Source organism: Melanerpes formicivorus, unplaced genomic scaffold (genome assembly GCF_026170545.1).
Source record: "Melanerpes formicivorus ecotype bairdi unplaced genomic scaffold, bMelFor1.0.p_v2 SCAF_47, whole genome shotgun sequence".
In the NCBI taxonomy this organism is placed as follows: domain Eukaryota; kingdom Metazoa; phylum Chordata; class Aves; order Piciformes; family Picidae; genus Melanerpes; species Melanerpes formicivorus.
In genome coordinates, this window is record NW_027142399.1 from 1563903 (window position 1) to 1576819 (window position 12917).

At 48.6% G+C, this 12917-nt stretch overlaps 1 protein-coding gene across 1 annotated transcript in view; it reads left to right on the forward strand.

Annotated features, from left to right (window-relative positions):
* Positions 1 to 2099, forward strand: part of GRIK4 (glutamate ionotropic receptor kainate type subunit 4) — a gene marked incomplete at its 5' end in the record, with an annotated part of 94921 nt that extends 92822 nt beyond the window's left edge. The window contains 2 exons of the mRNA XM_068159896.1: positions 668 to 786; positions 1315 to 2099. Of these exons, the coding sequence (XP_068015997.1) occupies positions 668 to 786; positions 1315 to 1680 (485 nt within the window). The remainder of the gene's footprint in view (positions 1 to 667; positions 787 to 1314) is intronic.
* Between the last annotated feature and the right edge of the window lie 10818 nt (positions 2100 to 12917).

A 12917-nucleotide genomic window follows, 5' to 3' on the forward strand; every position in this document is an offset into this window, starting at 1 on the left:
ACCCTCACTCTAAAGAATTTCTTTCTAATGTCCAGTCAAAATCTACCCAACCCCTAGGTGGCAGGGACTCCATTTGGTCCATTTGGTGTTGGGTCTTGGTCTTGGAACCTCTCCTTGCTGCTGCAATACAAGAAGCTGTAATCATTTTTCACCAGCACTTTGTAATGCAATCAAAGGAGGTTTTTTTTTCTCTTGGTGCCAGCTTCCTTTAAAGCCCTTTCTTGTCTTCTTCATCTCATCTTCTTTAACAACATTGCTCATCTTCCTTTTCAAACTTCAAAGCAACCAGAGCTGGGTGAATAATTTGCAGGGATTAATGTGCCCAATTGATCTCTCCTTTCTTCTCTCTCCTGTTTTCAGTTTGTCCACAAATTGCTTTGTACTCTCCTTCAATGTACTTGCTGTTTATCTGCAAAATCATCACTTCTGAGAAGGCTCCTTCGATTGTGCAGTTATTGCAAGTCACTCTCAGAGTCATGCAATTGGCTATTAATAGGACAGTGCTGGCTGTGTGGTTTTGGTCCCTGGCTGGGCAGATTTTTGGTCCCTAGCTGGGCAGATGTGATGCCAACTAAACAGCAAAGCATTGGGATTTCTCTCCAGTGATGCTTGCTATTTCTGTTGTGCCTACCCTCTCCACAGCACTGTCCCTTCTGCTCTGTTTCAGGCTTGGGAATGGAGAACATTGGTGGAATCTTTGTGGTTCTCATCTGTGGCTTAATCGTAGCAATCTTTATGGCAATGCTGGAATTTTTGTGGAGCCTTCGGCACTCTGAGCAGTCAGAGGTAGGAGCTGAGAGTATCCTGATGGGATAGACAGTTTTAATGGGTGTCTGCTGGGTGCTCAGCAGGGCAGTGCTCTGGAGCAGGTAATGCACCCAGGCTGAGCTGAGCATTGCTAGTAATGAGACACACTAGGTTAAGTGCATTGAGCAGGGTCTAAAATGCACCAGCTTCTCATGCACTCCTACTAAGCCTGAGGCTGTAGGCTTGCTCCAAGGGCCTTTGGAGGGTACAGGGATGTGTATCATGTCCAGGTGCACATGTCCAAGATCCCATCTTTCCTGGAGATGGGATCACCTGAGAATTCTACCTGCAGTGGGTTTGGGTCTTGCATTGATTTGGGGACCCAGAACACAGGAGGGTGTCTGGCAAGAGGCAGACTCTGTTGGGTTAAATCAGGTGTAAATGCCCAAGCACTGGAGTCAAAGCGCCCAGATCAATGAACCTGACGCTTTGGCACCAGAACACAGAGCAGGCACAGCACTGCTGGGCACAGCTGGGTGAGCAGTACATCTCGGGTCTGCCTTCCAGGTGTCGGTGTGCCAAGAAATGGTGACGGAGCTGCGCAACATCATTCTCTGCAAGGACAGTTTCCACCCTCGTCGCAGGCGAGGGGCAATGGTTCGGACTCGCCCTGTTATCCCCGAGGAGCGCCGAGCCCGCAGCACAACCACGCTCAGCAACGGGAAGCTGTGCAGCGGGGGCGAGCCAGATCCCCTGGCACAAAGACTGGCGCAAGAAGCCGCCCTGGTCGCCCGGGGGTGCACGCACATCCGGGTGTGCCCCGAGTGCCGCCGGTTCCAAGGCCTCCGGGCGCGGCCGGCCACGGGCTCGCCTGCGCGGAGCGAGGAGAGCCTGGAGTGGGAGAAGACCACCAACAGCAGCGAGCCTGAGTAACGCTGGCACCTGGGTGGGGGGTCGAGCGGGAAGGGCGTCGAGGTGGGCCGAGAGGGTCCTGTTCCATTTTACAGAACATGGACTTGTACAATGTCAACCTGTTTTTAAATTCAAAGCAGTTCCCCAGAGCAGCTTCTCCAGGGCAAGGCGGACCTTGGGGCTGGCGCAGGCTTGGCTTTGGTTTCGGTGTCCAAGAGGATGAGTGTCTGGCCACAGCCCAGCACAGCAGGGGCAAGCTCCTCCAGCTGGCCTGTCCCCAGCAGCTGTCTCGGTGCCACTGTGGGGAAGGAGGGATGTGTTGGGTTAAAAGGTTATAGCGGATGCTGCCCACCGAGGGGCAAGAGTGGTTCTTGCAACTTCTCGACCCCCCAGACCAGGAGAAAGGACACTGGTGCTGTCTCCCCATCATGCAGACTTACCAGGGGATGTTCTCAAAGGGTGGGGGTGGGGAAGGGTGGGGAGGGTCTTTTTATTTGATGTGGATAAGGGAAGGGAAGGGAGGAGCCATTCTTTTGTTTCAGTTTATTTGGGGTACGTCAGGACCTAGTCTCCAAGGCACCAGGTTTCAGGTGCTGAACTCTTCGTCCTATTCAGAGTGTGGCAGGTGGACTGAGGGGGAGGGGTGGGACACACGCCCCTGTGAGAGGCAGCATTTGCTGAGAGTCCACCTGAGGAGCTGTTCAGACACGTATATATATATAAATATATATATATGCATTGAAATATATCTATTAAAATGCCAAAAAAAACCAACACCCAACCAAGGAACAGAGTGAACTCAAAGAGGCCTTGAAACGCCTGGAATTTCAGGGGTTCTGTGTCTTGTGTTTAGTCCTGGGGTTCTCTTTTGCCATTTTTAGTTTAATTTCTGATTTTCCCTTTCTGTTTTGGGGCTGTGGGGTGGGGGAGGCTTTAGAGGAAGGCGAGGAGGGGAGGCTTTAGAGAAAGGTGAGGTAGGAGCAGGAGAGAGTGGGGAGTGCTGGGGAAGGCTGCCCTCCCTGCCCTCGAAGGCAGGTGGCATTTGCAGCCCACTGTCACTCCCCAAAGCATCCACGGCCAGCGCTCTGCACGCTCCCAACGAAGTTACTCCAAGCTCTGCCCCCCAGGCTCACAACCTCCCCTTGTCTGTGACCCATGGAGCACCCTCCCCTCGCAGGCTGACTTTACAGCCCGTGTCCTAGCAGCAACGATGCCACCCAGCACTTGAGACAACCATAAGCCCCGGGATCCGATGCAAGGAAAATATTTACTTCCCTAGCAACGACAGCAGCTCGCCCTCTGCTTGGTACAGACGTGGGTTTTACATTGATGACTTTCATTTTCTGATTGAAAAAAAACCACAAATTCTATGCAATTTCTGATTGTGAAAGGAAGGAGATGACAATGGAGAGGGGTGGGGGGGAAGATAAAGCCTTGAGTGAAGGTACATCCTGTTCTTGAATTGTTTTCTTTTCTTTCCTGTTTCTTTTTCTTTTCTTTTGATTTTTTTTTTTTTTGGTCTTTTTCTTTTTTGTCTTGAATGTACTGAAATAAAAGATGTCCTTGTATAATCATGCCTTTTCTTCCCCAACCCCGCCCCTTTCCCTTCCCTGTCCACATTGACAAAAGTCAGGAGACAGTTCCAGGCCTGTCTGCTCATGGAAAAACCCAGCAACTCCTACAGGAAGGCTGAGAGGGACTTTTCATGAGGGTGTCTAGAGATAGGACAAGAGAGAATGGGTTTGAAGCTGAGGGAGAGCAGGGTTAAACTGGAACTGAGGAAGAACTTCTTCCATACGAGGGTGGTGAGGTTCTGGAATGGGTTGCCCAGGGAGACTGTGGATGCCACCACACGGGAGGTGTTCAAGGCCAGGTGGGATATGGTCTTGAGCAGCTGAGAGGAGTCCCTCCCCATGGCAGGGGGATTGGAGTAGATGATCTCTGAGGTCCTTTCCAACCTAAGCCATCCTATAGTTCTCTGATGTTCCTCTCTCCCTGACTAGACAGAGTATGAGATGAGGGAAGGCTTTGCCAGAGCCCAGGAACTGGGGCTGTGGGATGTGTATGAACTGGAATCACCCAAGCCAGCCACGACAGGTAGAGAGGGACCTGGGGGTACTGGTCGATGGTAGGCTGAACATGAGCCTGCAGTGTGCCCAGGCAGCCAAGAGGGCCAATGGCATCCTGGCCTGCATCAAGAACAGTGTGGCCAGCAGGAGCAGGGAGGTCATTCTGCCCCTGTACACTGCACTGGTTAGGCCACACCTCGAGTACTGTATCCAGTTCTGAGCCCCTCAGTTTAGGAAGGAGGTTGACTTGCTGGAACGAGTCCAGAGAAGGGCAACAAAGTTGGGGAGGGGCTTGGAACACAGCCCTGTGAGGAGAGGCTGAGGGAGCTGGGGTTTCTTAGCCTGGAGGAGGCTCAGGGGTGACCTTATTGCTCTCCACAACTACCTGAAGGGAGGTTGTAGACAGGCAGAGGTTGGTCTCTTCTCCCAGGCAGCCAGCACCAGAACAAGAGGACACAGTCTCAGGCTGTGCCAGGGGAGGTTCAAGTTGGATGTTAGGAAGAAGTTCTATACAGAGAGAGTGATTGCCCATTGGAATGTGCTGCCCAGGGAGGTGGTGGAGTGACCATCATTGGAGGTGTTCAGGAGGAGACTTGATGAGGTGCTTGGTGCCATGGGTTAGTTGTTTAGGTGGGTTGGATTGGTTGATGGGTTGGATGCGATGATCTTGAAGGTCTCTTCCAACCTGGTCTGGTCTGGTTCTGTTCTATTCTATTCTATTCTATTCTATTCTATTTGAGGGGTAGATTCTCAGCCAAGGTGAACCAGCAAAACCTCCATCCCCACACTCTGCAAGGAGCCAGCCTTGGGCCTTCAAAGTCCTGACAGCAGCACCAGAGCCATCTGAGCGTGCCTGTGTCGCGTTTAAAGGCCGACACATTTTTACGAGCAGCAGAATATATTCATCAAAAAGCTGCTTTTTAAAATTTATTTACAGATTAGCAGAACAAAAGGCTTCATGAATCATTTATCAGACCTGATGTTTTTTATCCACCCCTTCACTGCAGCGAATAAAGAGCAATCTTGACAGAGCCAGACATTATTCCTCTGCTTCTCCAAAGACCTTGCAGTCATCTGCTCAGACAGAGGATGTCAGGGAGAAGGGAGGATGGGGGGGGAATATCATAAACCACCTGGTTTCTCAACGTCTTTGCTTTTAATCTCTCCTGTTACCTTGCCCCACCTATAAGGTATCTGGGTCTGTATTTTAAGGTATTTTTCTTCATGTCCCTCTTCCCCTCTTTTTTCTGTTTTAATTTATGGGTGGTTTCTTTTGTATCACCCAAACACAGAATGTTAGGGGTTGGAAGGGACCTTGAAAGATCATCCACTCCAAACCCCCTGCCAGAGCAGGACCACTCAGAGCAGAAATGGACCTCAGAAGAGGAGTGGATGGATAAAAGCTGCTGTCATTTGGATGTCTTTTCTAGTGGCTCTGCAGGTCCTGTGTTTTCTGCTCCCTGGTAAATGCAGGTTTCACACGGGAGGGAGGTGGAAGCAGACAGCATTATGCATATGTCTGGGTTTGTGCTCATATACATTTGCATGCCCAGATGGGTTTACATCTCACATGTTCTCTCTCGTGCCAGTTTTTGCTCTCATCTTTGAAACTATTGTGAGGGCTGTCTTGCTCAGCCAGTCCCAATGCTAATGCAGTTCAAGATCTGGAGTGGTTTGCTGTCCAAAAGGCACTTTCCCAGTATTGCTGTCTCCTGATAAAACTGGAGTAATTCTAGTAAGATATCTCTGCAAATTCCACTGGGAGCCAGAGATTAGATCGATTAAAATGTAATACTTTGCTTTTATCCCCTCTAACTGTTCTGTTTGAACCTGCTGCTGCCCCCTCTATTCGGGGAGCCCAGCAGTGGGCCAAGGGCTCACATCCCTCCCTGCCCTCACAGCCACTTACTTCTCCAAGCCCAGCTGGGTCCACAGCGGTCTGGCAGGCTCCAAACTAAAGGGCCTGGGATCTGTCCTCGTGAGCTGTGTTTGTGGTGTTGTTCCAGCCAGTTCCATTTCCAGCTAACGATAAAAAGCTATTTTCTCCCCAGAGGCTGCATGGGTGAAGGTATTAACAAGGCTTGGACTAGCCTGGGGGTATTTACTGAACTGAGTGGTGTAAGTAAAATAGAAAAGAGTTGCTCTGTGAACTGTGAGAGCCCACACAACTTTGGGAAGAAAGACAGTGAGCTATAAATAATAAAATAGAGACTGAACCCTTTGGACCATAATGGTCCTGAGGCAGGAATCTTTTTAACCAATTCAAAACCACAGAAACCTTCCCTGCTCCTGCCCTGCCAAGTCCACACATCTCCTTGAACCCTAAGTGCCTCATCAGGTAAGTGACCCAAAAGCTGGAGGAAGAGGGAAAAGGGAGCAGCTGCTGTTTTGCTTTGCCTTGTTTTTTATTGCAGAGATCTTGCATTACATAAAGGATCTGGAAGGGATGCAAGTCCCAGCAGTGGTGTGTAAGCTGCTGGAGACACCTCCAGCACTGGTAACTGCAACTGTGGGCACAGAGTGACAGGGGCTAGACACAGGAGTGTGGCTAACTGGTTATGATGGTTCTTGGGTGATAACTGTTTGAATGGTTAGGATGTCCCTTGGGAAAGGAAAGTGTCCCTGTTCATGGCAAGGTGGGGTTGGAACTATATGATCTTTAAGGTCCTTTTAAACCCAAACAATTCTATGAACTAGATGATCTTTAAGGTCCTTTTGAACCCAAACAATTCTATGGATCTATGAAAACGATGGGACCTGTAGGCAAGGTCTGCTTGGTAGAGACCTGGATGATGCCTGGTGTCAAAGCTTATAAAAAAGGAAGAAGCCAAGATGGGCTGCTTTGGTGTTGGGTTTGGGGTGAAGCTGTCACAATTTCGCTATGCAAAGGCTGGCATGAGTGATCAAAGTCCCCTCCACTGGCTCTAGTTTCATTCAGGTCTGAGATTAATTACCTGCAAGATGTGTTTCTCTCTTCCACTTCACTTGGATATTCAATGAAGGTGATGACATTTCTCATGGTGGCTTTGACTGTGTGGCTCTAACTGGAGGGGGAAAACACCACTGCCCATCAGGAGCAGAGCCTGCTCCAGAGCAAAAATAGCCCAGATGACCTAGAGGCATAAGTGGAGGCAGAAGCAGTCCAGTGATCCACAAAAGAAGCTGCAAACTGCCATGAGAAATGGTATAAAGACAGCCTGGGCTCACACTTGACACTTGCAGGTCTGCTGAGTTTTGTCTCTCCTTGCTGAATATCTAACCGGGAGAGGCCAGCAGAGCCGCCTGGAATGAGTTGCAGCAACTTGAAGAGAGAGTGAGCAGAGCAAGTGGCTCAGCATGCTGCAACGCCTGCTGAGCAGAGGATAAAGCACCCACAGTTCCACAAACCCCATTAGAGTTTCACAGCCACTAACTGATTGAAAATACAGAGCTGAACTCTTCTGGGTACAAAGTAGCACTGATGAATTCAGTATAAATCGACTCCTCTGGAACTTGAGACCACACTGAGGGGGGAAAAAAATCAGCCCTGTATCAGCTGCATCAGACAAGGGGCAGGTTTATGCATCCTTCAGGGAGATTTTTGTTTGGTTTTTTTTTCTTTTTACCCTCCAAGGGAGACTCTGCTGTGCTGCAGCTGAGTTAAAAGTCTGATTTGTGGCAGGACGACAACATTTCATCCCAGCCAGGCGATGAGGAGCGCCTGCCTCGCCTGCCGCCGATATGCAGCTGTCTGAGGGGGTGTGTGGCATGCAGTCCATCACTGGCACAAAGGGCCACACAGCAGTGGCTCTCTGGAAGCTCTGCTGAGGCCAAGCCAGGAAGAAAATGAGGGAAATGAGCTTAATTAGCAAAGGCTTTCTCCTCTGCTGCCGTTAGGTCTGCAGTTATCGGCGCAGCTGCCAGTTCTCAAAGACTGCAATGACAGTAGTTGGGCTGTAAAAGAGATAACTGTCAGATTAGGCAGTAAATATCTTCTGCCCAGGTTTTCTATATCATAGCTATCTTGAAGCATCTCCATGTATCAAAGGGACTAGTTGGCCATTTGCCTTTCAAAGGGACCCTTTGCAAGGTGATAAACGAGGGTCTATTACAATGGGAGCCCTAACATTTCTTGTTTCTTGACTCGGGCTGCTTTGGAATAGTATTTTCCACACTTTGATCAATGTGTACAGGCTAATCCCTTCTGTTGTTTCTATTTCCTGTGTCTCATGTATTGAGCTTAGAGTGCAAGGGAACAAACATGTCTGTTGGGGTGTAAAGGCAGTGAGAAAGGCCGTTCCTAGCAGCCAGAGGTGCTTCTCCTGGCCCCTCGGGACCCTATGGAGTCACATCCTCAGCTCATCTAAGTCAACTGGGAGCTGTGCTGGGCTGCATCTGCTGGGCAGCTAATCCAAAGTGCCTGCTAAAAATTCTGGCTGGTGCAGCACGGACAACAGAGAGGACTTGCTGCTTTGTATGGGAGAAAATGTCAACCGAAGTAAGGAGGAATTTCACTGACACTAGTGAGAAAGTGACAATTTAGACCAGTCTGGGGCAGGCCTGTGCCTTTTCAAACCTATTATCTTCTGTCTTCTCTATCTCTGCCTTCCAAGCACTTTTCTCTTTCATATTCATCCCCCAAATACTCCTCCTTGTGCTGCCTAGTCTCAGAAACAAGGTCTCAGATTGGCTTTTGCCTGAACTCTCAGGAAATGTTCATGACTGTGGGTTTCTGGCTTTTCAGGCTTAGCTCTTGCTGAGCTGAGATTTAAAGCAATTTATTTCAAAGCCAAAAGTGAATGCAGATGAAGGGGGGAAAAAAAACTAGGGGAAGAAAAGAAGAAAGACCTCTTATTCCCAGGTGAGCACTAAGATGTCTGATCTACCTACCTGAAACTGATTGTTCTTCCAGAATGTACAGCAAATACCCTTGCATGTTGGGGAGCAGAGCTGTAGAGAATGCTCTGATTATTGCTGCTGAACTAAACTGGGACAAGGAGGTGAACACACAGCCTCTGGTTTTATTCCCAAGCCATTGATCAGCCACAACATCTTGAGCCCTCAGACAGCTGAAATGGAGGTCATGACGTGGTAGGGAGCCAGACATTAGCTGGAGGTTTCCAAGTGTCTGCATGTCCTGTGAGTCAAGATTGCTCTCTTCTGTGTGGAAGGGCTGTTTGCTGGCCATTGCCAATGACCCCAGCATGCTGCTGGCTGTATCACTGGGTCAAATGGATGACTTTGAATGTTGAAACAGAGTTTTGTGGGGCAAGTCTGCTGATTTAGCAGACCTAATAGTTACTCTGACCAAGTTGTTTCATTACAACTCCCCACGTGGATTATGTGTTTCAAGGGGGCATCATCATCATTCTGGAATGAAGCCCTCTTTTGGTGGTTTATTTTTGGACAGAATCATCTCCACAAGGAGCTGCTAGAAAGGAGCAGCATGGCTGGTTAAAAAACAGAGCAAGCCACCAAGCCATAGCAGGCCAAGGGGAATCACAGAATGGTAGGGGGTTGGAAGGGACCTCTGGAGATCATCTGGTCCTAATGCTCTCACAGAGGATGCTGTGCTCTGGCTGGGCAACAATTAGCTCTGTCTGTGGTGGCCATTGTGTCCTAGCAGTGAAAAAGCAGCTTGCTGACCTGTTTCTAAGCCTGGGTCCCTTTCCTGATTGGGCTTTCTTGACAGTGAGAAATGGATGAAGACCTGCTGAGCAGAAGAGGATGGTGCAGGGTTCAAGGTGCTGACTGCAGGGTGGGAGGCCACAGCCACTATTTCTGCACTGGCAGTGCTTGCTGGGGCTTTGGGAACAATGCTTTACCACTCTGGGCCTCCTCTCTGCCTTGTACAATGGGTATGGCCTCAGTACTTCCCATCCTCACTGTGTTTGCTAAATGCCCTGTCAGAGAATAGAAGTGGAGGAGATTCTTTGGATGAATATGTAGGACTGGAGGGGGTCTGGCAAGGTTTAATCTGTTCATGTTTGCAAAGGACTCTGAGAGCTCTGGATGAAAGCAGGTGGAGATTTGCCAAGTGTTTGCTAACATTAATGGTTAATTATTATGAACGCTGGCAGCCTACATTCTCAGCCAGCATCGTTCTCTGCATGAGATCCAGACCTGTAATGGAGTTGTTAGCCACACAAGACAGGAAGAGACAGCTTCTCCCTCTGTTTTGCTCTGTTCTCCTAGCCAAAGTCCCATTCCAAATTCAGACAGCAACGAGCACTTTTCTCTCTCATCCTAACAACTAGTTACAAACCCAGAGCATTTGGCAGAGGAAGACTAAGGCACTTCCATGCCTGGACTCATTTCTAGCTGTTGGTGCCCTTTTTGTCTGACTGAACAGAGTGGAAAACATAGTCCAAAATGAGATGTGTCCTGAACAGGGAAGCACACAGGTGCCAGGCTATGCTGTGCAGCAGGGACAGATTGAGAGTCAACTGGAGAAGGGTACTGGGGATAATCTGTGCCCAGGTTTTCCCCTTCTTGCTGCTCAGGCTGGGTCAGCGAGCACCTGGCCATGCTGCAGCACTCCCCAACGTGAGTAATGCCATGCTGTGAGATCAGAAGGGAGAACAAGGGCTGGCACAGCAGATCACAGGTGGGTTTGGGAAGTTTCTTGAGTGCAGCAGGTCAGCTGAAGAAGAGTGAGCCTAGCCATGTGCACAAGCTCAGGAAAGATCTATGTCATGATGAAGAGGGTGAGACAGCAGCCAGCTGCGTGAGTCTAGCCCCAAGTGTGTAAGATCTGATTTGCCAGACTTAATTTGCTGGCCAGTACCACTGCAGCAGTACCTGAGGAAGCTGCCTTTATCTAATAGTAGCCATCCAGAAAATGAAATCAAATGAATAAAAGGCTCAAGGTCCATTTGGCCCTATGAACATGCCTAGCAATAGCCAAATTATGAAAATCCAATAGATCTTCAGACTGCTCCAGCACTGCTTTATTTTTCATTTGGACATTCGAATGTGCAGCCTGAATTTCTGAAGTCCAAAGCTGCATTGTTCCTATCTTTTGGCCACTGATGATATGCTAGAATTATGACCATGGAGTAATGTTTGCTCTTAAAGGTAACTTCAAGGTGCATTAGTCTCAGATAATTGACAGAGACTTGAAGTGATTTGGGAAGTGCTTAAGCGGAACCAAAGATCTCGGTGAATTGTTACCTTAAATTAATGGTGTGGTGAGAAGCTGCCTGGATTTGATTAGCTGCTGGTACTACTAAATGAAGCCAGGCTTTAAAGTTATTAGCAAAATATCTATGAGACGGCACTGCTGTGGATTTATACGCTGGCATGGTGTCTAAAGGAGCCCAAACCTGCAGTGTGCACTGAGTCCTGACTTCCCCGGGCTCAATGGGAGCAGAGAGCACTCAGGATCAGGCTCTTTAGCATGCTGGAGCTCAGGTGAGGGCAGCGTGGCTAACAGGATTCGCACCTTCACCTCCTCTCTTAATCCCCAGATGAAATGAAAGGTCTTCTCTCAACACTTAGTAAATCTCCAATTTTATTTCTCATTATTAAATCATGGGATTGGCCATAAATGTTTAAATTAAGTGAAAGGAAGAGAGATTTGTGAGAAAATTGAAGTCTCTTTGAGGAATGGAAGACTAATCTCCAAGGATGAAGGAAGTTGCGGTTGCCAAACCCAGGAGCTAAAGGATCAAAAAGCAACAGAAAAGAAGTAGGAAATTGCATGTGTTTCAAATCCAATCCCTCCCCTAAACCCTGTGGTGATTAAAATATAGGGAAAATTATTCTGATAAGCAGCAGAATCTATTAGATGCCCTTTGCTGCTGCTGGGATGGAAGCTAGGGGAGTCTGTGGCTTGTATTCTGGCTGCTAACAGTGGTTCCTCCTGGCCTCAGTATGTATGAACCCATGAACCTGTTTGGTTCCTGGGAAGGGCCTCCCTTGGCACTGGAGCAGGCTGCCCAGAGAGGTTGTGGAGTCTCCTTCTCTAGAGATTTTCAAGATCCATCTGATGGGTTCCTGTGTGACCTGCCCTAGGTGATCCTGCTTTGGCAGGGGGTTATGGACTCAATGATCTCCAGAGGTCCCTCCCAACCCCTACCATTCTGTGATTCTGTGACTGATTGTGGTGCATTAGAACCATAAGTAATGAGGGAAGGATTGTGGCTGGAATTTTTTGCAGGTACTGAGGATGTTTTTTTCTTGATGCAGTTGATCAGGTCCAGCTGTAACAGTATGAAAATAATAAACTCGGATTTGGATTGCTCTCACGTAACATGGACACATCACTGCAGTGAGCGCCTCTTAAGAGGCACTTGTTCTGCTTGTGTGAACTGCTGAGTGCCACTGCTGGTATCCCCTGCACACCCAGAGTCTGAGGAAGCAAGTAAAGAGAAGACTCCAGTTCCCATGGCCTGTTTAATCCCAGAAGAGGTGGTGGTGGGAAAGAAGAGAGCGTGCCAAGGAGGGGTCACCCAGGAAGGCCTAGCTAGCAAAAGCTGCAGCAAGGGGATACTGGTCTGCCAGGGAGGAGTAGGTTGAGACCCATCAAACTTAGTTCACTTGAACAATGAGGCAGCCAGCAGATGATAAGCACATTCAACCAGCCCTAGCTCGGGCTGAATTCAAACCAGCCCCTAGAGGTGAAAGACTTTATTGTGTTAACAATTCCCTGACTTGTCCCATCTCCCTTGAAATGGTCTTGAATGGAGGCTAGGGGATATGCCAGTCACTTTCTCACACTTCAGGACTGACCCAGCAGAGGTTAACACGGACATCTGTCATATCCACTTGATCTGTAACTATAGAAAGCAGCAACTGGAATGCATTTCAAATCAAAACGTAGCCTGCTGGTGCCAGTTTCCAGCTGAAGTGTGCTCTGTCTGCCTTCTAGCAACTAAATAGCACAGGTAAGCTGTGCAAAAACCTTGAGGATTGTTAGTAAAAGAGCGTAGCCTCTGAATGCAATAGACTTCTTTATCTCACTGAAACAGATACGAGAAGCAGTGGGGGGAGGAAAAGCAGAGACAAAGCACATGCTCCAGAATCTATTAAAGGAACCAAATAAGACATTCAGAGCATGCAGGTAGATGGCTTTTTATGAAGCAAGGCAATGTTCATCTATGCTGGCCTGCATAGGAACAAAATAAAACCAATGTTGTGTCAACAGGGTAATAAGAAAGAACACCAAAGTGTTTTTTCTCTCTGTTAAAAGGGAGAACAAGCCCGTGA